Genomic DNA, 22570 nt, shown 5'->3' on the forward strand with positions numbered 1-22570 from the left:
GGCCCTAGAACTGCACATGTCACGGGTTGAGAACACAAAGACTATGGGCAATAATGTTCTTCTGTGCATGAATGCTCGCTTGGGCTGGCCTACAGATATTGGTCAACACTTTGAATGCCATCAAGAAATGCACAGAGGCCCTGGGTCACATGGAACGAGAGGAGTGAGCGCCTATATGCTAGTTAATACGCATGGAATTTCAAATTATTATTAGGGGGTTAAATCGTAAGGCTTGACACAAAGCAGGTACAGTTGTGCGCAGAAGGTCCTTTGCAAAAGGTCAAGCAGAGGGCTCTATGTCACCATAAAGAGCAGACTGGGAAACGGCTCAGCGGGGTATCTTATACTCCAGAGGGGGAGCTTTTTTTACTGTGGTGATGAATGACGGGCAGGCTCTGATAGAACTGTACATATTTGAGATATTCTTTCGTTTTAAAGAGCTCATCCTACACGGATATTGTCACCTAACGGACTACAAAACCATCCCTAAAGCCAGTTAAAGTTCAGATCGTCTCCTAACACTGGCTCATTATCATTCACATCACTGCTACCATTAACATTGCTCCCCACGCGCACATCCATTCCCTTTGTGTCTGTCTTAGTGATGAGGGACAGGAGACAGTTACTGTCTCACTCCGTCTTTGTATTGACAACGTTCCGCGCTCTGCTCCTGCAGTCAGTCACAAACGATCTGCTTCGAAAACACAACCAGGTGAAAACACATGTTTAATTGACAAAAATTGTCATGTGTGACGAGAAGCCGGGTGTTTGTGTGTGTGTGTGTGTGTGCGTGTGCGTTTTGGTGTGCGCTCCCTCGGGCGCGCATACGCGCCTTATTCCCGCGTGCGCGTTGCTGAGTCAGGCGCGACCGCTCTCTCTCTCTCCCTGTCTCTCTCTCTCTCTCCCTCTCTCCCTCTCTCTCCCTGTCTCTCTCTCTCTCTCTCTCTCTCTCTCCCCCCAGTTGTTCTCTGCCACAGAGACTTGTGCGCAGACGTCATCCGGTCGCTCTGCCCGTAGAGGCGCGAGGTTGACCTCTCGTCGCTAATTGTGTTTCCTATCGAGTGACAACTTGTTCGTCGGTTAGCGCATTGGCTGCCCATGGGCGCAGCTGCACACACACACACACACACACGCACGCACGCACGCACACACTCACACGCGCGCGCACACAGTCTGCTGCTCCGCCGGCTGTCCGGTGCGCCTCTGCGGTCGGTTAGGGACGGTGTCGGTCTCCGCTTTTATGAATGAATAACGAGACGGGGTGGGGGGGGGGGACGAGACTCCCCAGCAGCAGCAGCAGCAGCAGCAGCCGCGGTCCCGGGGGGGCGGCCCCCGATGAGAGGGATTAACGTCGGAGCGGAGCCGCGGCTCATTGCGGAAAAGCCGAGTTCGACTGCAGTCTGTCGCGGAAAACGCACCGCGAGGGAAACGGGCTCCACGGCGTAAAGAAGCGGAACGAAAGCCGCGGCAGACACAATGTAAGTTGCTGTGAAGCCGCAACTCATTAAGGCGCGAGAGGAGCGCGGCTTCCCGCGTCGCATGCGTTTTCCTTCTGCTGTTGTCGTTGTAGGTTTCGTAGGAAATTCATCGCCGAATAAATGTCTCAAAGTGTCTGATTTATTGGTCCGTAATGCCGCCTCACGTGGAGCCTATTAGGGCCTCGTTCAGTGTCACAATGGTGATGCACTGTCTTCCGTGAAAGATGAGAGTAATAATGAACAAAGGTCCCCCCCCCAACACCTGACTCCCCTCACCTCACCATTCCTCTGGAGGATTCAAGTCACCGCCGAGTTGTCTCCTCCGCAGGTCCATCCACATCGTGGCCCTGGGCAGCGAGTGCCCCGGGGGGGTCGGGCCCGGGGAGGAGATCATGGGCCAGGGGCAGCTCCAGGGAGGCCTGCTGTGGAGTTACCTGGGCCAGGGAGCGCTGGTGGGGCCGTGCGACCTGGAGAGCAGCATTCACAACCCGGCCTTCATGGAGTACACGTCGCGCGTGTTCGGAGACGTCACTGTTGTGGTTCGGGATTGCCCCAGCTGGGTAAGGGTGCTCGTGTGCGTGTGTGTGTGTGTGTGTGTGTGTGTGTGTGTGCACGACAGGTTTTGTTTTAGGGAGGGAGAGACCCACAGAAACAGTGTGAATCCTAGTTTTCAATTGACTCTGATCTCTTTACTTTGGACCCGTAGGAGTCTTTCATGGCGTTGCTTTGCCTCAATTCTCCCTGCATGATGCTCATGGGGACGTCAGGGCCAAGACGGCAAAACACGCCATAAAGATAAGGGTGTCGTTTTGCATTGTCGTTGTAAAAGAGTGCGTGTCACTTAGACACTGACGTGCTGTTTACTTTCTCACTCTGCTCGTGTTTCTCACAAACACAAACCACATTTCAAATTCCAAAACCACTACCCTGCCAAAAGTACACAAAAGTGTCTCTAGTTTAAAGAGGGCGCTATTTTAACACGCACGACGCAAAGGGAAAGGAATGATGAAAGAACTCGCCTGTGAATATGAAATGAAAGCACAGTTGTTATTTCGTAGCAGCACTGTAAGTGCCTTTTGTGGGGCCATCTAACAATGTCAGCGGGCGGTGCTGCACAATGTCTGTCAATCGAATTCTATGGCTCTTTGTCCTTGTTTTTGTTCGAATTGTTCAAAGCTTTCTGAGGTGTTCTTGCCTGCCTAATGAGTTGAATCCGATTGGTTTAGAGTGAGCAGCTATGGCCTCTCTTAGGTCCTTGGGGGTAAAGTCCCAGACGCCACACTGAGGTATTTCATACCGAGGGAGAGTCAGAGGGGAAAGATTAGGGTCATCTAAGTTGTGGCCCACAGGTTGGCCGTTCGGACCTCCTGTTTATTTATTATTATCTTTTGCTGCTCTTGCCTTTTCCAGGACCTGTTGGACAGCGATTGGACAAGCGTGCGGAAAGTTCTCGAACAGGCCGACATCCTGGTCATTAAATATTCAGTCACGGACAAGCTGGCCTTTCAGCAGGTCAGGAACAACTACGCGCCGAGACTCCGCCCGCTCCTGAGGCACTGGGGCGTGCCGGTCATCCTGGTCGCTGTCGGGGCGCGGCTCAACGGTGAGGATGCCGTCGTCCCGTGTTTTTGATAAGAGTTCAGTTTGGCCCTCCGACGCCTTGACGACCGACGGCTCTTCCAACAGTTTTCATTGCTATGTGGGAAAAATAGTTTGAGAGGCTGCAAATAGAAAATGTCTTATCTCTCCGCCGTTCTACATCATATGCTGGTGTCTTAATGGGATGATTAACTGCTGCCTCAGATGTTGATTTTGATGCACCATGATATCGGCCGTGAGATCCCTTTTCCAGAGCCTTGTGTCCTCGAGCGTGTCCTCCCCAGCATTGAGGAGGAGGATGCTCATGATTAGATCTCCTCTCGCCTGCCGTCGTGGGGTCCGCTCACATGCTTGCCTGCTGGAAACGCACCAAAGCGAACATTAAGTTTGATATTTTTTGGTCTTTTAATTAGCCTTGCAAGCAGACAAGAGCACGCACACAGCACTTAGATATACACAAAACGCAAAAGTGCATCACACCAATGAGTAGGACTAAGGCCCTCGGGTGTAGCCTTGCTGGAGGCTGCTTAACACATCACAAATTTACATGCATGCATCTGGCAGGTTGGTGGGTCTGCATGTGTTTCTGAACACACACACACTCACTGACCCTTGTTGATTCCAGATTCCGTAAACACACTCATCAAATGCACCAGCTTGTATTTTTAGCTTGTCTGCACCACACACTCTGAGATCCTGTCAGAGCGCCGCTGCACAACGATCACATTTTAAGGCAAGGTTTTGCCAAAGAGAAGGAGAGGGAGGAGAGGAAGTGGGGAGATGCAGACCGGAGCCTTTGTTTGTGTACTTGTTTGTGGCTGCTGCGAGTATCTCCACGCTACCCCCCCCCATGATTGAAGAGAGCGACGGCTGAGCACCGAGCGCTTCCTGCTGCTCGGCTTTAGACCACCCCAGGCACCGCTGAGGCAGAGAGCGCTGCCGAACGGGCATTAATGGAGCCATTAAACCGGAGCTGAACGCAGGAGCACAGACAGATTTATCCAAGGGCACGCGCACGCACACAAACATATCACTGATACGCCAAGTCACCGCCTGTCAGCCACACACACACACACACACACACACACACACACACACACACACACACACACGCACACGCACACGCACACGCACACGCACACACACACACACACACACACGCGCGCGCTCTGTCCGGCTCTGTCTTTCAATTAATTTTGTTAGCTGTATTCATGTAATGCCTCAGTGATTTCTCTCTTTTATATCTGTCTCTCTCCCTCTTCTGCCAGTCCTTTTCTGTTTTTTGTTCTCCTTCAAGCTAATCCCTCCAAATTTTCTGTCGGATTCTGTCGCTTTGGTCCCGATGCAAACATAACACAGTGTGGCACATGCGCTTTGCAGAGTTTACGATGATCCATCGTTTCTGCTGCAAAAGAATTCTTCTTCTTCTTTTTTTGACCTTGTGAAGATGAAAAGGTGGAAGTACGATGTACATGACGGGAACCAGCATCAAATAAACACTACAAAGCAGAAAAGCAGAAAATTGGTCACGAAATGGAAAGACACAAATGAACCTGTTTAACATTGTTATTGTTTGACTACAGTGGAATTACAAAGAAGGACCGGTCCACTCAATCAAAGCACATGTGGCTGTGACATCTGGCTTTCATGTTCTGTTTGGCCAGATTTGTTTTTACTTTACATTGTAAAATGTGGAACAAAGTAACTTTTAGGGATTTGGTGCACCTTTCTGTCCTTTTAAAGCACTGGCACATTAAAAAGAATAGGATTTGAGCGTCGTGTTCTTTTATTTGACTAAATTCTTGTTATAGTGACAGTACATAAATATATTTTCACTTTTACTGACATATAAGGATATTAAAACATTGTCACGCAGCTTTTCTCTGATTGGTCTAGTGGGGAAAAGGTCATGCAGACTAATACCACCTGAGTTAGGGCTTGTTCACACTGTGGTGTGAACTCTGTTAAATGAATTTGCTGAATCTATTGGGAACTATCGCCGCACGGTGCACATTTCTTGATCTCACTTCCGTCTTTAAACATCTTCTGTTTCATACCTGGCATCGCCATTAACAGCACATGCTTGAATTTAGCATAATGTCATATCAGCGACTCTGTAATGGTTCTCAGATACCCTCGTTAACTATTTATTTGATTCAGCTATTTATACCATCTAAATAATCGTGGAACGGAACTCTTCTCTCTCCTCTGCGCTCAGATGAAGGCCCTCCGTGTACGTGCCCGCTCTGTGCGTCCGACTGGAGCAGCTGCGTGCCTCACAGCGAAGGTCTGCAGCTCTCCCGCGACCTGGGGGCCACGTACCTGGAGCTGCCCTCACTCAACCACGTCTTTGTGGGCCGCTACTTTGGCAGCGTGGTAAGCGGCCTCCTCACACAGCAAATGAGCTGTAAAATGAAATAGTAACTTTTCACTCTGGGTTTGAGTTCAGCTCTCAGCAGAGGAGACACGAGTACAGGCAGCTAAGTCGGTCTTCTCAGGAAGTTGTTTCCTTGGCCAAGAACTCGTGATCTAACATCAGTGTTTGGGTGCCTTGCGTTTCGTACTAACGCACACATTTCTGTGTTGTTCAGCTCGAGTACTTCATGATCCAGTGTCTGAAACACAAAGCCAAAGAGAGGCCGGAGAAGAGGCGAGGAAATAAAGTGAACGATCTCCGCCCCCCTCACTTAGAACAACCAGGTGAGAGCGTAACTATGGTACTCAAAAGCTGATATCTCTTTTATTTCAAGTGGCATCTTTCAGATCTGGTCAGCATTTACTCCCTTTAAGCAATTCTACAAATTTAAGTCTTCTTATTTACTAACACATTTAGTAGTTTTCATATTATTCAGTAATTATTGCTGCTTTAAAATGCTCTTTTTGTGCTGCAGGCAGAACACTCGGACAACCGGACTGACTGAATTGTTTCTTCTTACAGCTTACATGGCTATAAAAAAAGCTGAGCACAAAGGTTTTTATCCAGATCAATATGCCCTGTTCCAAACTGGAAATTAGAGGCGAGACAAAGAGCTAGGTAGACTACTTTTATTTCATGACGTTTGAATCAATTTTGAACTGAGTTCATTTCAGCGCCGAACACGGCAGCAACTGAGAGTTCAGTGCAGCGTTGTGAGGCAGCGCTCGCAGAGCTGCAGATTACTTATTGACCGCGTCCTTAAACAAATGTTCTAAATCCACTCAGGTATTTAGGCAACTGAACGTGATCCCGATCGTGTCCTGCCGGTAACACCCCTAATACATGTCTTTGTTTTTCTTACGTGTTTTTAACTTAGCCTAGTGCTGAAATAAATATATACATATATATATATAAAACGTTTAAGTTTTAGTTTAGTTTAGTTTTAGTCAAACCAAACTGGCACATTCTTAAATATTCTTTCTCTCTGTAGAAACATGCATCAGAAAATGTCCAGCAAACATTCAATTGTTAATCAAAATATGTTGCAAGTTAAGGATCAACTAATTGATCCTCATTTAGTTTTTAATCTGCGGAAATTCAAAATTTCAATTGAGATATTAATTTAGCTTCTAAACAAGCCTCATTGAACTTTTGTCAGAAGATTTCAGTTGGTAGCAGACAGTAGCTTTGTTATACACTTAATCAAATTGCCTTCAAGCCAATCAGATATTGCAAACACACATGGCTAATTAATTAATAAACGAATGTACAGGTTGAAGATCAAAATAGACTAATACCTGCCAGAAGCAGAGGCAAAGTAACGTTTTTCAAAGCTTAAAAGAAACAAGGCGAGCTGGAGTGCTCGTTTCTTTATGCTCTGCTATTTTAGACTTTGGCACTTCCTTCTACTAAATGACTAAAAGACAACATGATTGAATCTGCAGTCGTCTGCCATTCCTGGTTACTGGATGTTGCCATAGACAAAGTGCTTTATTCAAAATGACATCATGAGAACTTATTTGGGTAGAAGCTTACGTTAAGTTCTTCTTCTCCAGGCCGACATTTCAGCATTTTCCCACTCACAGAGCGTTTTTACAGAATAAAGAACCTGAAAAATATTCAACATCAACTATGTTATAAATACTGATCTGGCCACTTTACTACTAAATCTAATGAAGTGACTGACAGCTGTAAGTCGAGCCAAAAAGAGCTGGCAGAGTTGTTGGTGTTTGTCCAAAGCTACTTAACTGTACTTAAGGTGTGGCTTGTATTAAATATGACATTCATTGATTAAACAACAGCACCATTTTTACAGCCAAATCTGAGCGGTCATAAAAAATGTGAGGTCTAAGAGGAGCGGTATGTGTGAAGCATGAATGGGAATATAATTGGACAATGATTTGTAAATCCCCATCCCCCGCTCTTCCTTCGCTTCCTTGCTCAGTTCTTTTTCTCTTTTTGTTCATCTGAATTCATGAGAACATGCATCATGAAGCCAAGTTTGTTCTTTTTCTTCCTTTCTTCCTTTTTTTTTCTATCAACTGCAGAATGTTTCTTATATCCACTGTTAACTGAAGCAACAGGGCAGGGCACACCATCACACCGGTCTCTCCTCCGGCTCTCTTTGTGAACCAGAAGATCCCACTACACTATGGCTGTCACTATCACTGTGCACACACCCGCGTACACCCCATTGATCTCCGGTGTCAAAAGGGAAATTCCACGCAGGCGCGCGGTGGATTAACAAAAAAATCTTGGTCTTGTATCGTTTCGATTGTTCATCCCATCTGTCACCCCCCCCCCCCACCCCTCCGTTCAGCACGTCTCCCCCCCATCCGGGTAGAGGAGTCCAGCTTCTCCCAGGACATGCAGTGGTTGCTGGAGCGCGGCGTGCAGTTCGCCGATGTGGCGTTCTACGCCGGGGACTCCGGCAAAGAGCTGGGGTGGGCGCACGCGGCTGTGCTCTGTGCCGTCAGTCCGTACTTCAGACAGCTGCTCCTGGGGCCCAAGGCCAGGTAGGAGAGACTTTAGCTAGTTCACATGGCGGGGGGGGGGGCGTACAAGCTATTCACCGGCTGAGCCTGCAGCCGGCAGCAGCTCGGCACCGTCTGCCAACTGTGACTCTTTGCTTCACTTCATCTCCGGCTGCACAGGGAACGTCCCCAGTCGCGCTGTGTTTGCAGAGAGCGGGACGGGGGCCCTCCCTCGCTGCTCTCCACCTGGGACGGGGGGATTATTGATGACTTGCCACGGACAGAGGGCCACCTGACGGGACGCCTCTCCCGCCTGGTGGTGAAGGACCCCTTACTGTGTATGTGCTTGTGGGAGACTCTCATGTTCATCTATAGAGGTAAGAACCATCAGTCAAACGCAGCACACTCGGAACACAACTGAGAAAAACATAAATCTGCTGTTTTGTGTTTTTTATGTTTGTATATCTGTATATTAATACATCAGACTCATCCTTGTGATCTCAAATGACACTCCTTAAAAAAAACGGATTTGAAAACAAGTATCCGTTATGTCAATTTAAAAGTGTCAACTACAAACTGGAGATCCAAATAAAAAACTCTCCCGACAACAGCATCACTGCTACACAGGAATTCTGGGGGCTTTGAAAAAAAATCTTCCAGTTGCAACAAACTGCCCAATTTATTCAATTGCATTTATCATTAATAACCTGGTTTTGCGGACACTGGTCCGCATCTTGCTAATAGCAAGGCTGGTGTTTCATTCATGGCGCTCCCCGTTTGTTGCCATATCAGCCAGAGAAAAACGCACATTACGACTGGACGCAGCTCACAGGGCTCAACATACATTCGCAGCACAGGAGCTCCCCAAAAGTAGTTTCTCTTATTCCAATAATTTAGATGTCATGATGAATGTCTGCTGGCAGCAGAAAGCAGCTTGCCATTGGATCTCATCCAATGTTCCATTATGGTGGGGAACAGAAATCAGTCAAATTTGAAAGTGCTTGTTACTAACCAACTGCAGTGTTTCAATCTAGTGGCTGATCATTCATTGCATAATACTGTTATCCCACAGTGCTGTCCTCTTTGTACTCCGAGGCCTCAGGCCACTCGTGTGTCTTTTATCTCCACCCAGCTCAGTTCTATTGAACATGGATTTGTACACCAGCGACATCTTTGCAGAAATTGAACCTCACGCAGGCGTAAAACAATCAACCAATTAATTTGCAGATATTGGCACTCGCCCCCCAAGATGTTCTTGCGATGGCGTATGAACGCTAGTTAAACATCCGCGTGATGTTCCCTACATTGGCAGTGCCATCACGAATTCCTTCTCAGTCTGCGGATCAGAACCTGCAGCGCTGTGCTGCCGCCTGCACGCCAGCGCTTCATCGCAGGCTCAATGTCGTGCAGACGTCCTTATGGCAAAAAGCTGTGCTAACATCTGATTCATGGCCGCCTCTTAACATGTATGTGAGCAACACTGATGGTTTGACACACGTATACACTAAAGGCACACACAGACACACACACACATAAGCAGAGTGCGTGTGTGCTGGTAAAGGGTAAGAAGCTCATAGGGGCACACTGAGTTTCAGTGAGTGAGTGACTGCATGAATGAGAATAAGAACGGAGGCAGTTGAAAGATGGAGGGAGGAATATAGAAAATTGTGAGAAGGGTGCAAAACCAAGGTGGCGGGACATGAGAGGGGGATGGAGTGTTTAAAGGAGCTGGTGGAGAGGGCTTGGGTGATGGGCAACAGAGCATGCAGTGTGTGTGTGTGTGTGTGTGTGTGTGTGTGTGTGTGGCCGGGGAGAATAGCGGAGAGCAAAATACGCATATAAAACACTGCAGGGAGACGGTGTCCAGTCTCGTGTGAACAATAACTAATGTTAACCATCAAAAATGTGGGTCTGATTGTACGTTTAAAGGGGTTGACCTTGCATACAGTGTGTGTATTTCTGTATAAGTGTATTTCCTGATGCGCCTCCTTTGCAAAGATAGAAATGTTGGTAGTACAATGAGTCAGTGCTTGACGTTCATTTGCAGTAAATCCACAACAAGCCGTACTTTGCATTCCCAGAGACGGGAGGACTGTTTTCTGCTCGCAATTCAGTGCCACTCATTTCTCCGTTGCGGCTCATTTTATTGGCTTAGCGGAACTCATTTCCATAACAATATCGTGTCTGCTTAAACGCAGCGCGTCACACTGGCGGTTATTATTCCGCGCTTGGTGTGGACGGTCACCGAAGCCGTGACTTTGTTTGTGTGATGTTAACAATGTGAGACTCTGTCTCCTTGTGTAGTGTGCAGCCGATTTATTGACTTTGTCACTCAGTTGCTAGTGTGTGTGTGTGTGTGTGTGTGTGTGTGTGTGTGTGTGTGTGCAGGTTTATCACATGTATTCGTGTACAACCGAGATGAATCACTTGTGTGCTTGTGGTCATTATTTGGGATCAGGTGTTAGACTACAGGCCAGTTGTCTTTGGGACATATAATCTAGTTTCCCAGCAACTGAATTTAGCATAAAGTGCACAGTTTTATGCCCTTGTTTGGGTTGAGATTTAGAATCAGGAATGTAGTATCTAAGTCATTTTGGAGGATGTAAAGAAGAGCCTCTGGGGAAATTAGTGGTAATCTCTACAATGTCTACTGAAAAGTAGACTTTGTTGTTGTTTGTGTAGGTGGTTGAGACATCAGCACTCAAAACCTATTTGAAGGATTTAAGCATTCTTGCAACGCTGGCTTCGTGCATGTGTATTCCATTGTATCCCGTTGCTTTCCATAACTCACATGGAGGCATCTCCTGGTCCATCCAGGTGTGTTGCTCGGTGTCTGGCTGCATCATACGTCTTCAGCTCCTGAGCTCATCCCTCACGCTGCCCACGATGGGCCTGTGCTTTTCAGTGTCATTATCCGGGCACCGCGTGTTGAGATAATCCCTCTATCAGCCCAAATACCGTCATTATGAGCTGGTGATGAGATAAATCCTGCCCAGCCGAGCGCCCTCCTTCCCTCAACAGTCTGTTTGTGTCCCAGTGAGACCACTTGCGCCATCCCAATCGAGCTGCAGGGCTGTGCACGCGTTATAAAGGAGAATACCAGTGCAGTGATTGAACGCAGCTGGGCAGCTTGAAGTATTTATATTTTACATCCTATTTTATGGCAAATTAGTCACAGACTAAGTGTCTAAGTGCTACAGGGGATAATGTTTTTTTAGGCTGACCCAGAAATTTGGCATTGCACTCATTGACAAAAAGATGACAGGATTGTCCCATGTGATTTTGGATTATGGCTGAAAAAAGCTCTGGAGTAAACACAAGTTTGTTATGTTGACACATTTTGCTCCCCAAAATATAATTCTAGTACAATTGAATGTGCAAAACTGCTAACTCATTTGTGCGTTAATTACCGCTCTTATTTGTTCATTGTGCATCTATAATGTTTTTGTAATTCTAGTGACATCAATGGTCCCCAGAGAATGAATCCTTTCCCTTCCTGACTTTCCCTTTGTTTTTCTCAGAAATATTGTAATCAATTTATTCAGGTGATCCCTTACTTTTTTCAATTGCCATTACGCATCATCAGGACCAATTGAAAGTCTTTAAGTCTTGATTATGACCAAATACCTCCACGACTAATGACCCTCAGACGTACTTTGTTCGAACTGTTAGCACACCAAACCGCTAAGCTAAGATGAACTTGATCAACATCATCTAATACACATCAGTATTAAAGCATTGTCAATGGCAGCATGTCGGCATAGCTGCAGAACACACTAGATCAAAACACGAGATCAAAAATACAGAAATATACTCTGTCTACAAGCCAAACTATTTAATTATTACTATATCTGTTATTTAAATAGGAAAAATATGTTTACATATGTTTATGCTGGTTGCTATATTAAGATGTATTATTGCTCCTGGTGTGTGTGGTGAAGGTATTTTGGGTCACTATTTCTGACATTTATGCAACCCAGACTTGGTGTCCAACCCATAATCACTGTGGATTATATAAACACATTTAAGAACAAGGCAACTCTGTGAAAAACCGGCCTAGAGGAGTCTGTGTGTGAGGGATGTGGGTGTTTCAGAACATGGTGCCATCTTAAAAAGAGTTTACCTGTGTATTTCTGTTAACGGTGCTATTCTGGTTGCAGAGAATCATTGTGTTTGTGGATGTTTTTAAGGAGCGTGGGAGTGGGATCACCTTCAGGAGGCCTTGGATGAGAAGCTGAAGAATTCACTAGCTGTGGCTCAACTTATGGAGCGCATACGATCCCTCATCGGCAAAGACAGGGTGAGGTCTTAAAATCACCTCTCTTACAACTACACACACACCCTAAAAATCAAATGATGTCGTCCAAGGATGGAATTACTTATGCTGTGTATCCTAAAACAGCAGTCCCCACCAATAGAGGTTAAATATCTATAACGTGTCAAATAGACGCATGTTTTTGTAGTTGCAGATCAAACATCATCTTAATTGGCGAGACCTTTGTTTAAAAAGCATTGCAGTAATATTCTGGCTAAATTGAGCATATTTACATAATTGCTGCCCGTATCACCTCCCAGACACTTTGCAAATAAGGACCAAATGAGAGATGCCCTTAAAGGAGCCAAAGCAAAACACAATATCCTTGAAGAGTTCAGATGAGACATCAGCAATAAAGTCCAACGTTGCCTTCAAAACCGTATTGTGCCCATCTGAAAAAAAAAAAAGTCAGGTGGCGCTTTGTAAGAGGCGGCGGGCTTTGACATTTAAAGAGGGATCCGGAGATGTGACACGGGTGCGTCTGACAAGCCTTTGGCCCCACCATGCATGGTCCACCAACCCATCTGGATAGAACTAGGTCTGCTACCTGAGGCAGTGTTGAAGCGAGCTGACACACCGTGAGACGGCTGGGCCGCTTTAACGCGAAGAGACACCGTTAATGTCCTGTCGTGATTTGATCTCGTCCTCCACAAACACCTCCGGGTCATCTCCCGCTGCGACAGCGGCGGGCATTTTTTTTGCCATAGAGCTTTCCCGTAAGCTTTGCATTGGTTTACACAGAATAAAAAAAGGAGCTCGACTCTGTAGCTGTTTGCTGAGCGCTCCTTCTGCAGCCGAGCCGTGTGAGAATATGAAGTCCTTTGCGCTTCAGTTGACTGAGAAAGGTCACGCAATGGTAATGGGACGCTTTCAAGAATTTAATTTGAGGACTTAACACAGCAGCTTGTGCACATTCACTGCAAAGATTAACTGACAGCCTTTCCCATAATACAGATTTCACCTGCCGCGCAATGCAGTACACTGCAACACCGCATGCGCATGTATTAGATTATGCATATCTTCAACGTGTAGATAAGTAGACGGTCTGGACGAGCGGGTGGTTCCCAGTCGTTTTTTTTGGTCTTAGTTCAGTCCTGTCAAGTCGTTCTCGGCATTGCAGTTAAAGCGCGTTTGGGTAGAGGAGCAAGACGAGCAGAGAGCCTTTAGTATTCCACAGCGGCGGTGAGCTGGATGCACAGAATGGCAATTGTGCTGGTAACTAGCACCTGACATCCGGCACAGGGATGTTACCTCGCTGAACATTCATTTTGGCTTCTTGTCTCTTGCTCTGTGTGTGTGTGTGTGTGTGTGTGTGTGTGTGCTTTTGTAGAGCCAGAGAGACACGCCGAGCGCCCGGGCAGCTCAGCTCGGCCCCCAAACTCTAGTCAACCTCTTCAATTCTCCTCTTTACTCTGACGTCATCTTCATGGTGCAAGGTGGGTCAGCGCTTATCTGTTACACACACACACACACACACACACATTTACAAATGAATGCGCCGTCACACATCAGCGACGGGTCACATTTAATTAGCAGTGATTTAATATGATTTCCCTCCAGAGGCTTGGTATCCATTCGCAGGCATAATAAGTTAAAGCGGTACGAGGGACGAGGCCTTCGGGTCCCGCGGGGTTTCATCCCACCAGAAGCTCCTCCTCGACTCAAACCTCCTATTAAATGATCAAACTGAGAAATCCCGAAATGATATCCCAAAGAAAGTGTATCCTAATCAATATTTATTTCATTAAAAAAAACAGTGAGCTTTTCATCTCATTGCACCTCCCGAACGGCGAGTTACACTTACAAATATAAAGATGTTTTTAATCCCATATGTGCCGAGTATAATGACAGCTGTTAATGTTAAACTTCATGACAGTGATTATGTCAGGACTTCTGCCCTGGCTTTTCATATTTTTGTCCCGTTAATTGAAATGACAGATCTTCACTTCTAAGTCAAATTGAATTAAATTTGGCCGTTACACTTCTGTGACGAGCAAAAACAGCTTTGTTGGTGATATAACCTTTGGGGTTTTTAATAATTATTCAAATGGGTTTACGTCTTTGGGATTAACTTCAAACTGTTTTACATAAGAGAAGCATTCTGTCCCCATCGGTCAACATTTAATACATTTACCATTAACAGTTTATACCTGCAGGAATTTCACTTCACAGCTCTGTGGGACATTCCTTGAAGCTACTCTGAGATTCTAAACCTAGTTGTTAATTTTACGTGTGTGTGTGTGTGTGTTTAAGGGAGTGTGTTGCCAGCCCATCGAGCAGTGCTGGTGGCGCGCTGTGACGTCATGGCGGCCATGTTCAGTGGGAAATATGCAGAGGCCCGGAGCCGAGTGGTGCCCATTCACGGTGTCTCCTCAGATACCTTCCTGTCCTTCCTGGAGTACCTCTACACTGACTCCTGCTGTCCTGGTGGGTTTACTGCACACAGCCCACACGTCAAACTACTCTATTACAATAACATTAAGGCTGTTTCAGGTGCCTAAAACTGCAAACACACCTTTAAGTAAAGACAAATCAAGCTGTCCCTCCCCTCCTCAACTAAAGCGCTGAGTCAGCGTGTTATTCTCTTATTAGTGTATAACTACTCTTTTCAACAAGTGCTGTGAATAAGAATACAGCATGCTTTGTTGAGGAACACCATCTCTGGTGGTTTTGTTCACCCGTTAGAGATGAAAAGCTGCTTTTAAATGCCACGGATCTGACCAACAAAATGACAGTCTATTGCAGAAGGACAATGGGACTTTGATGTCCTTTTAATGTGCTGCAGGAATATGCTCCATTACCGAACGTTTGAGAGAGATGCAGCGGTGTTCCCCCCCCCCCCCTGGCGTCGCTCACTGAGCACGGCCCAGAACAAAAGCACAGATGACAAGTCCCACCAACCATCTGTGCTGCGACGTGCTGCCAGTGTCGGTCTCACGAGTCTGGTGGAGCACAGCAGTGATGACAAAATCAACGCGCAGCATCGCCACTGCACTCGCAACTCACTTCCCCAAAACATGTTGTCGTTTTTCTTTCCCTGTGTCACTCTTTGACACGATGTGCGCTGAATTAACAAAGTAATTAGTATTGACAATTCTCTCTGGTGAAGGCAATTACGTTACATTTTCTTTTCCTGTTTCTACCACCTTAAAGTTACAATAGTGGTACATTTTCTCATACATGGGAATCAAAGCAAACCCTACTTAACAAGTTGGCAAAACGATTGAATTGGCTAAAATATCATAGAAGCCTCTTGCTGAGTTTGTTTCAGCCCCCTAGTGGTACAAGATTCCTTAATGCAGCTTTGAATTACAAGCTTGTGAGTGTGTGATCATGACATCCATCATCACGGATCACAAATCAAGCCCCCCTTCCCCCCCCCCCCCCCAACTACAGATGATCACTGCTTCAGAAAGCCCAAACAAATCAAGATTTTACAGTTCTAAGATACAGCCATAAACTTACCTACTGTAAACGTAGTTAATTAAAACACTGTATGTCATCCATGTCAGTATTGTTATACTGTATAACAATGCGGCTGAATAAAGAACCTAAACAGCCCTCACAGGGGCTAAATCCACAAATTTCCACCACAAAGGGTGCGAATAACCTGTCCTGAATAACCAGCTACTGAGAGCTGACAATCTCCTTATTTTGGGGCATGAGATGTTTTGATAAATAAAATACATGTAAAAACTCAGAAAAGCAAACCGTAACATTGGGCTTTGGTAGACGGATGGTGAGCAAGCTGTTTCCAGAGAAACAGCTTCAGGTGGAGTCATGGGAACACGAGGCATTAAGCTGCAGCCGCTGCACTGTTGTTATGTAAGAGCTCAAGGTCAAAACGAGGTAACTCCAGCAGTCGCCACAAGAAATTGGAAGGAGCGTATTTCTCTCATGCAAATATTGCACACTACGCGCTGTCGGATGGAGGGCTACGTTACTACGCTTCATTTCTATGTTTCTAGATGAACCTTAGTGGCCGTGTTTATTGGAGGAGGCACATTGAGGGTTGTGTGGGACTGAATCATGTAACATGAGGAGTCATCTGATTTGACATTTTGGACTTAAGACTTTAGTAAAAAGACTGACAGTTGGATTTGCTGACGCATGTAAGGATGCTATTTGACGTGACTATGCCGCATACATTAGGACTTAGATATGGGAGAATATGATTCTAAATACACCAGTGTTATGTCGTAGGGCTGGATTTGAACTGGACTGTCTTTTTCTGTAAAAGCGGTGTTGAAAATATTGTTTTAGCATATTTTGAGCTTTGCATCTGGCCACATGACAAATATTCTACATTCACTCTGCCTTTAGCTCCAATTTTGTCTCCACGAACTGTTTCTTTTGCTGCCATATCCAGTGCATGTTCACAAACTGCTATAGATGTGAGTAACTATCATCGGGTAATATCTTTCCGTGCCTTCTTCAACACAAGCAAAACCTTTCATTTGCATGGTCTTGATACAGTTTTACAGCGAGACGGCCCAGAATTCAACTGCTTATTACCCTTTGATTCCCAACCTCTGTGTGCAGTACACTACTTTTTCATATACTGTTTATAATTCTGCAGGAAATACACACAAAATTCTTTTATTTTCATGTTTTTTTAATGCCGCTGGTGAATGTGCTTGTGCCCTGTTCAAAACATATTAGGGCCAATAACCACAGAAACACTCTATTTACCCCACGGAGGGTTTCCAAGCGTCCAAAATACTTTTGAAGGCCTACAGGCTTAAAAATATTGCAACCACTACAACTAGACTTTATGATAGGGAATGCACATAGTGATTCCTACTGCATGTGCATCACAGTGCTGTGTGCCTTTGTGTGTCCAGCCAGCGTGCTGCAGGCCATGGCCGTGCTGGTCTGTGCGGAGATGTACCAGGTGAAGCGTCTGCAGCATCTGTGTGAAGTGTGTGTGTGCGCTTACCTCCAGAGCATGCCCAGCAGAGAGCTGTCCTCCACGGGCATCAGCGTGATCCGACTGCTGCGCCGAGCAAAGGTCAGTGCGACGTTTGAGGACGCGAGAGAGATGGATAGAGAAAATAAAACGCAACTGCGGGAGATGGCTTTGCCGGCTAAACTGATTATTTCATTATAATATGACATTTCCTGCAGCTTCCGGGATACGAGTTATGTTTATGGAGGAAACCTCCCAATGTAATCTTTTCAGTGACCAGCTTTAATCTTGTACGTCTAGTTCTACAGATATTCAGGTTATGTCACCAGTCGTTCATGCTCATGAGAAAAGTGTTGTTATTAAACCGTGTGTGTATGTTTGTATTGAATCTCAGTGCCACAATGCAGAGCAGCTGTATGTCTGGCTCCTCCACTTCATCGCCAACAACTACCTGATCTTCAGTCACAAACCTGACTTCCTGGAACTCTCAGGTTAGGTCCCCCCCTCCCCCCTCGGACACATTCAAATAAGCCTTGTACATGATGGCTGTGCAAAATAAAATTGCTGCACAGCGATAGCTGCGGCTATAAAACGGCTGATTTCAACAGTTTAGAAGGCTTTAGACTTCTTTTTTAAAATAATTAAGTCAGAATGCCTGCAGGCTATTGAGGATCTGTCCTACTTTTCCACACGGTAAATGCATTAGGCTGTGTGTCTCCTACGCGCTGGTTGCCATTTTTTGTTAGTTGGCCAACTAGTTTTAAAATGTGAGGTGTAATAAAAGGTGTCCATTAATCACTTGTGAATTGCCATCGGTTATTGAATAAAAAGTGAGCGTTTCACTTTGTATTTCTGAAGGTTTGAAACATGCTTTGACACCTTTGAAAACCAAGTCCACACAGCAGCATATGGCATGTTATGTTACGCATTACACAGGAGTAATGCTTGATACCAGTTAATACTATGATATATTCATATGCGTTTGGCACATGAATGCAGGCAAAGATTAACGGCATTGCTCCGGTTAATAGCATTGTTTTTATTGTCATCATTAGTCATTCACACTAGAATAGATTTCAGGTCATTGGACGGGAAATTAAGGGCACAACAGAAGTCAAAGGTCAGAATAAGGCCACAGCTCATGATGCTTGTTGGTATAAACAAAGTCTTGCCAGACAATTCAGCCATGTTGGCTGTACTCTTGGCAACCATGCAAGCATTTGTAAGTATACATGTTACATTTACTTGCCAAGCACAGTAAATACAGGTGTGAGGGTTCAGCTGTGACTACATTTGATGTGTTTATACGTGTTGCAGAGGAGGAGCGTGAGCAGGTGGAGAGGCTCCGCTGGCCGTCCACAGGCTACCTGCAGGAGCTCAGCGAGTACCAGCAGCGGCGACGCAAACTACGCAAGTCCCGCTGCATAGTCATGTGACCGCCCCCCGGATGCCTGTGGGAAAGAGGAAGGAGAGCAGAGCGAAGGGAGACCGGGGGGAGAAAATAAAAAGGGTCAGACGGGTCGTGGAGAAGCACGCAGGAGAAGTGGTTTCCGTGCAACGGGGCTGTTTCTGATGACACGCGGTGCAGCGGTCGCAGGGATCCACAACCAAAAGGACAACGTCGCCTCGCGGTGACACACTCGGCTGTGACGCGCCTCACCCCCCCCTCCCGGGAGAGATGACTGCATCCTTTTGCCTAATGACTATTCCATCACGGGCAATGCAAAATGAGTGGTCCTTAAACCCCAAATTAATCCAAAACGAGCAGCTCGCCATGGGCCATGTGAAGAATATTTATACTGTAATATCTACAATATGGCTCTATTGCTAAAAAATGAACAGATCTCAAACTGCAATGATGAGTGAGCAGGTAGAAAACTGCTCCTCCGTATCGTCTCAAACGAAACCTCGGCCCATAATGCACCTGTGCTCTCTTGTCATGTGAAAGCTGTGAGCGTGACCACACGCAGCATTGCTGCAAAGCGTCTTTGTGGCTGCCGACTGTCTGTATTTGAGAGGAGACCGTCATCGCGGAGAGGAGAGCGCCGGTAACGCTGCCGGTGAATCACGTTCACGACCATTTCACGGCCGTCAAGTTCACACGAGGAGGACCAACGTAAAGAACAAATTTTCTTTCAGATCTCCGCGGTTGGACTCACTCAGAGATACATTCTGGTCGTTGCTTTGACATTAAATCGTAAAAATTAAACTACTACGGTCTCAGATATTAAGTACACCAAATAAAGAACACAACGTATTTTTTTTACTTAAAGCCTGCGGCTTGGACTTTTACGCCTCTTCCTTTACAGGTTTACACGACGTAATGTTGAATCTATTTGCAATAACCAATAATAAGGGTCTGTCTCGGTCACATGAAATGGCAAACGCCTTTGGTAGCAGACAAAGTGGTGTAAAGATTTAGGAAAAATAACCATATCATGAACATAAGTTGGTACGCTTAAAAACCACAATGCCTCTAGGTAGATAGTATTTATTTTATCCTATGTTTTTTATTTGAGGGATTGTTTTTAATCATAACAAGATTATAATTTATTGGTGCTGCAATTATTTTGTAAACTATACTGTATGTTCACATGACTTTTTCTTTTTTTGGGTCACACTATTTTACTGTTCACTGTTTCACTGGTATTTACTTTAAAAAAGGTGCATGTTTAAAAAAAGAATTGTATTTGTCTGACAAAGTGAAAGCAAAATGGTCAATACTGACATTTTTGCAGCTATTTTTTTATTTAGTGGATTAGCAGCTGTCATTTACGGTCAACCACAGCAGTACTTGAGCTGTGAGAATATTTGACAGTGTGCAGGTGACATCAGTCAGTACCTTCTCACCACCTGGTGAATCATTCACCTGCTGCTGCTGCACCACAGCAATCGGTCTGTGTGTGTGTGCTAGGAACACCTTTTAAAAGAAACAGTAAATAACAGTTGAAAGAGTGGACTGTAAACCGAAGTGTACTCCGGTGTGTGGAGACCCACCTGCAGCTCCGCCGGGCCAGCGTGGCACAGACTGTAGATACCTGGACGTCTGACTTTAAATAAAGACATGTTTTAGAATGAACAAACCACAGACTGGACGAATGTCGGCTCTCAGCTCTGTTTTCGCGTCATTATCCAGAATTCGATTTTTAACCCCCGGCAGTCGATTGATTCTTCCTCCCCTTCCTCTAGGAAATGTACCCATTCGGCAGAGATTCTCTCTGGAGAGACAAAGACCAGTCGTCTCTGGATGTGGGGTCTCATGATATTGGTGGAGAACATAGTTCAGAATGATAATCGTACTGATTCCTCATTCTTACTATGACGTTTGTAGTTGGACCTTATCAGATCTCCGTTTTTGGGCTGATTACTCATCAAACCATGTTGTGGAAGCATCTGCAGTAATTCGGTTTCATTTATTTCAGGCGGTTTTCAATTTATCACCCATGAAAACATTTCCTTTGGTACGGGACACAGTGTTTCACTCATGTCTTAACCACCGCGCAATTACTTCTTAGCTCTTTGAGCACTACCTCGGGCATCTTATTTTCATTTTATTTATGCACTAATTAGAGCTTACTGTTACAAATGTGTGCACTTAATGACTTGCTTTGGGTTTTCTGCGAGGCTACACCCCCACCCCCTCCTTTTCTCCCCTGCGGTCTTTCCCTGAGCAAACATCTTGTGAGCCCGTTCATGTACCTGGAGGTCTGCAGCCGGTCACTGCAGGGCTCCGATAGACTGCAGCATCTTCTCCAGTTTACCGCTCTTGTGAAGCGCCGCCACGTCGCTGCCGCCTCCGACGCACTCCTCGCCGATGAACACCCTCGGGACCTTCGTTTGACAAGTCGATGACAGGGAAACAGGGATCCGGTCAATATGCAGTCATGGATTTTTGGCGGTGTGCATTGACTATGTAACGTTCCGCCACCGGATCGCGTTAGTCTACCATCAAAGATCTGCCATAACACCAAGGTTTCCACCCCCTTCACATCTGGCACAGGGTCGTCGGGGGCAACGGCCGCACACTATTTTGACTATTTTGTCATTTTAAAAAAGGGTAAATGTGTGATGTTCTAACTGCAACTAATCAAGGTTGCATGGTGGAATTGAATGTACTTTTTTCTCATTAATTTTAAAGTTGATGCCATAAATCAGGCTCAGTCTTATTGGCTCTCTGGGGTATTGTAGTTAGCACTTTACTTCTTCAGTGGACAACATTTACCATCAGCATCAAAAACAAAAAAACACAAGGTGGCATTCATTTAAAATGGAGAAAATGAGCAGTAAAATTAAGCAACAATCAAGTTAGTTTGATGCAATAGTTAAAAATGACAGTTAAATGCTGTTTTTGGATTACTGTGCGAGTGTAATATATATATATATATATATATATATTATATATATATAAAAACAGTAGGCCTTTTTCTGCAGTTATTTTACTTGGTTTGCTCCAGAAAAAGAGGATATTCTTCCTCCAGGACTGCATGTATAACGATCAATAACTCGACTTGTACGCACATGAGCGAAACTGACTCCGTCATGAATGGAACTTCCGGACTCATTACTGCGCGCGCGCTTCCAGCTGTCGACTCCCATTTATTTCTACCACATTTATGGATCATATCAACTGTAGCAAAATGACTCGGGTTGAAATCACCCTCCCGTTATAAAAAAAAGAGCGCCACACACGCAGTAACTTAGGTCTCTGAATGTTTCTGCTTCGAGGTTACCGTGCGCGCTCCGGTGAGTTCCCGGAAGTAGTCCTGCAGGTTGTCCATGTCGCCACGTCCACTTATATCGATGCACTCAAAATGTCCCGGCTTGAATTTGTATTTTGACAAAACATCCTTGGCCGTAATGCAGAAGGAGCACGTGGGCTTGATGAACAGCACTACTTTGTCTCCTTTGATCTTAGTTTGCACAAACTGCTGCGCCATTTTAAGTCGCTCGATGAAACGTTTAAGGCGAGAGAATCAATCGGGATCAATGGGAGAGAAACAAAGATGACAGTTTTCTCTGAGGATGACGTCAGAGGCAGCCGCCCCCCTCTTCTTAAAGGGATATTTCACTCGACTGACTTTACAAGCTGATATGCGCATGCGCAGGCTAAGGAGACCCAGAGATGACCTGCGATGGTAAAGGGATAGACAGATGACCAGAGGCCCCCCACCCCCATTTACCTGCTTGTAGGATACTTGTCTAATTTAGCATGTGGGGTTGTGATGAAACACGAACACGTGAGCAGTGTGACACGCGTCCCCTTCCATGTTTTGACTCAATCAGCACGCTACGACCAGGTCGAACCGCTCTGACAGCAGCTGTAGTTAAAGATGTAGATAAATCACCGTAAGTATGTCAGAGACAGCAGGGTGTGCTTCT

The 22570-nt window shown here is 45.6% G+C and overlaps 2 protein-coding genes across 2 annotated transcripts; one reads left to right on the plus strand and one right to left on the minus strand.

Moving 5' to 3' along the window:
• Positions 1-1164: 1164 nt before the first annotated feature.
• Positions 1165-20274, plus strand: rhobtb3 (Rho related BTB domain containing 3). The gene is made up of 13 exons (XM_040202660.2): positions 1165-1478; positions 1807-2038; positions 2889-3081; positions 5296-5453; positions 5669-5777; positions 7814-8009; positions 8148-8344; positions 12158-12267; positions 13613-13718; positions 14536-14709; positions 17127-17293; positions 17586-17682; positions 18509-20274. Coding segments are annotated over exons 1-13 (1860 nt in total). The 5' UTR covers positions 1165-1476; the 3' UTR covers positions 18628-20274.
• Positions 18211-22287, minus strand: glrx (glutaredoxin (thioltransferase)). Its single transcript, XM_040202681.2, has 3 exons — positions 21922-22287; positions 20891-21022; positions 18211-18642 (listed from the first exon to the last, which is right to left on the minus strand). The coding sequence occupies exons 1-2, from the start codon at positions 22126-22128 to the stop codon at positions 20909-20911; spliced, it is 321 nt and encodes a 106-aa protein (XP_040058615.1). The 5' UTR covers positions 22129-22287; the 3' UTR covers positions 18211-18642; positions 20891-20908.
• Positions 22288-22570: the final 283 nt, after the last annotated feature.

Source organism: Gasterosteus aculeatus, chromosome 17 (assembly GCF_964276395.1).
Source record: "Gasterosteus aculeatus chromosome 17, fGasAcu3.hap1.1, whole genome shotgun sequence".
NCBI classification, from domain to species: Eukaryota; Metazoa; Chordata; class Actinopteri; order Perciformes; family Gasterosteidae; genus Gasterosteus; species Gasterosteus aculeatus.

Coding starts and splice junctions, on each gene's coding strand:
- rhobtb3 (XM_040202660.2), top strand. Junction 8,345..12,157: donor TCTCATGTTCATCTATAGAG/GTAAGAACCATC, acceptor GATGTTTTTAAG/GAGCGTGGGAGTGGGATCAC. Junction 17,294..17,585: donor GACTGCTGCGCCGAGCAAAG/GTCAGTGCGACG, acceptor ATTGAATCTCAG/TGCCACAATGCAGAGCAGCT.
- glrx (XM_040202681.2), bottom strand. CDS start 22,128: ATGGCGCAGCAGTTTGTGCAAACTAAGATCAAAGGAGACAAAGTAGTG. Junction 21,023..21,921: donor AACTCACCGGAGCGCGCACG/GTAACCTCGAAG, acceptor TGTCAAACGAAG/GTCCCGAGGGTGTTCATCGG.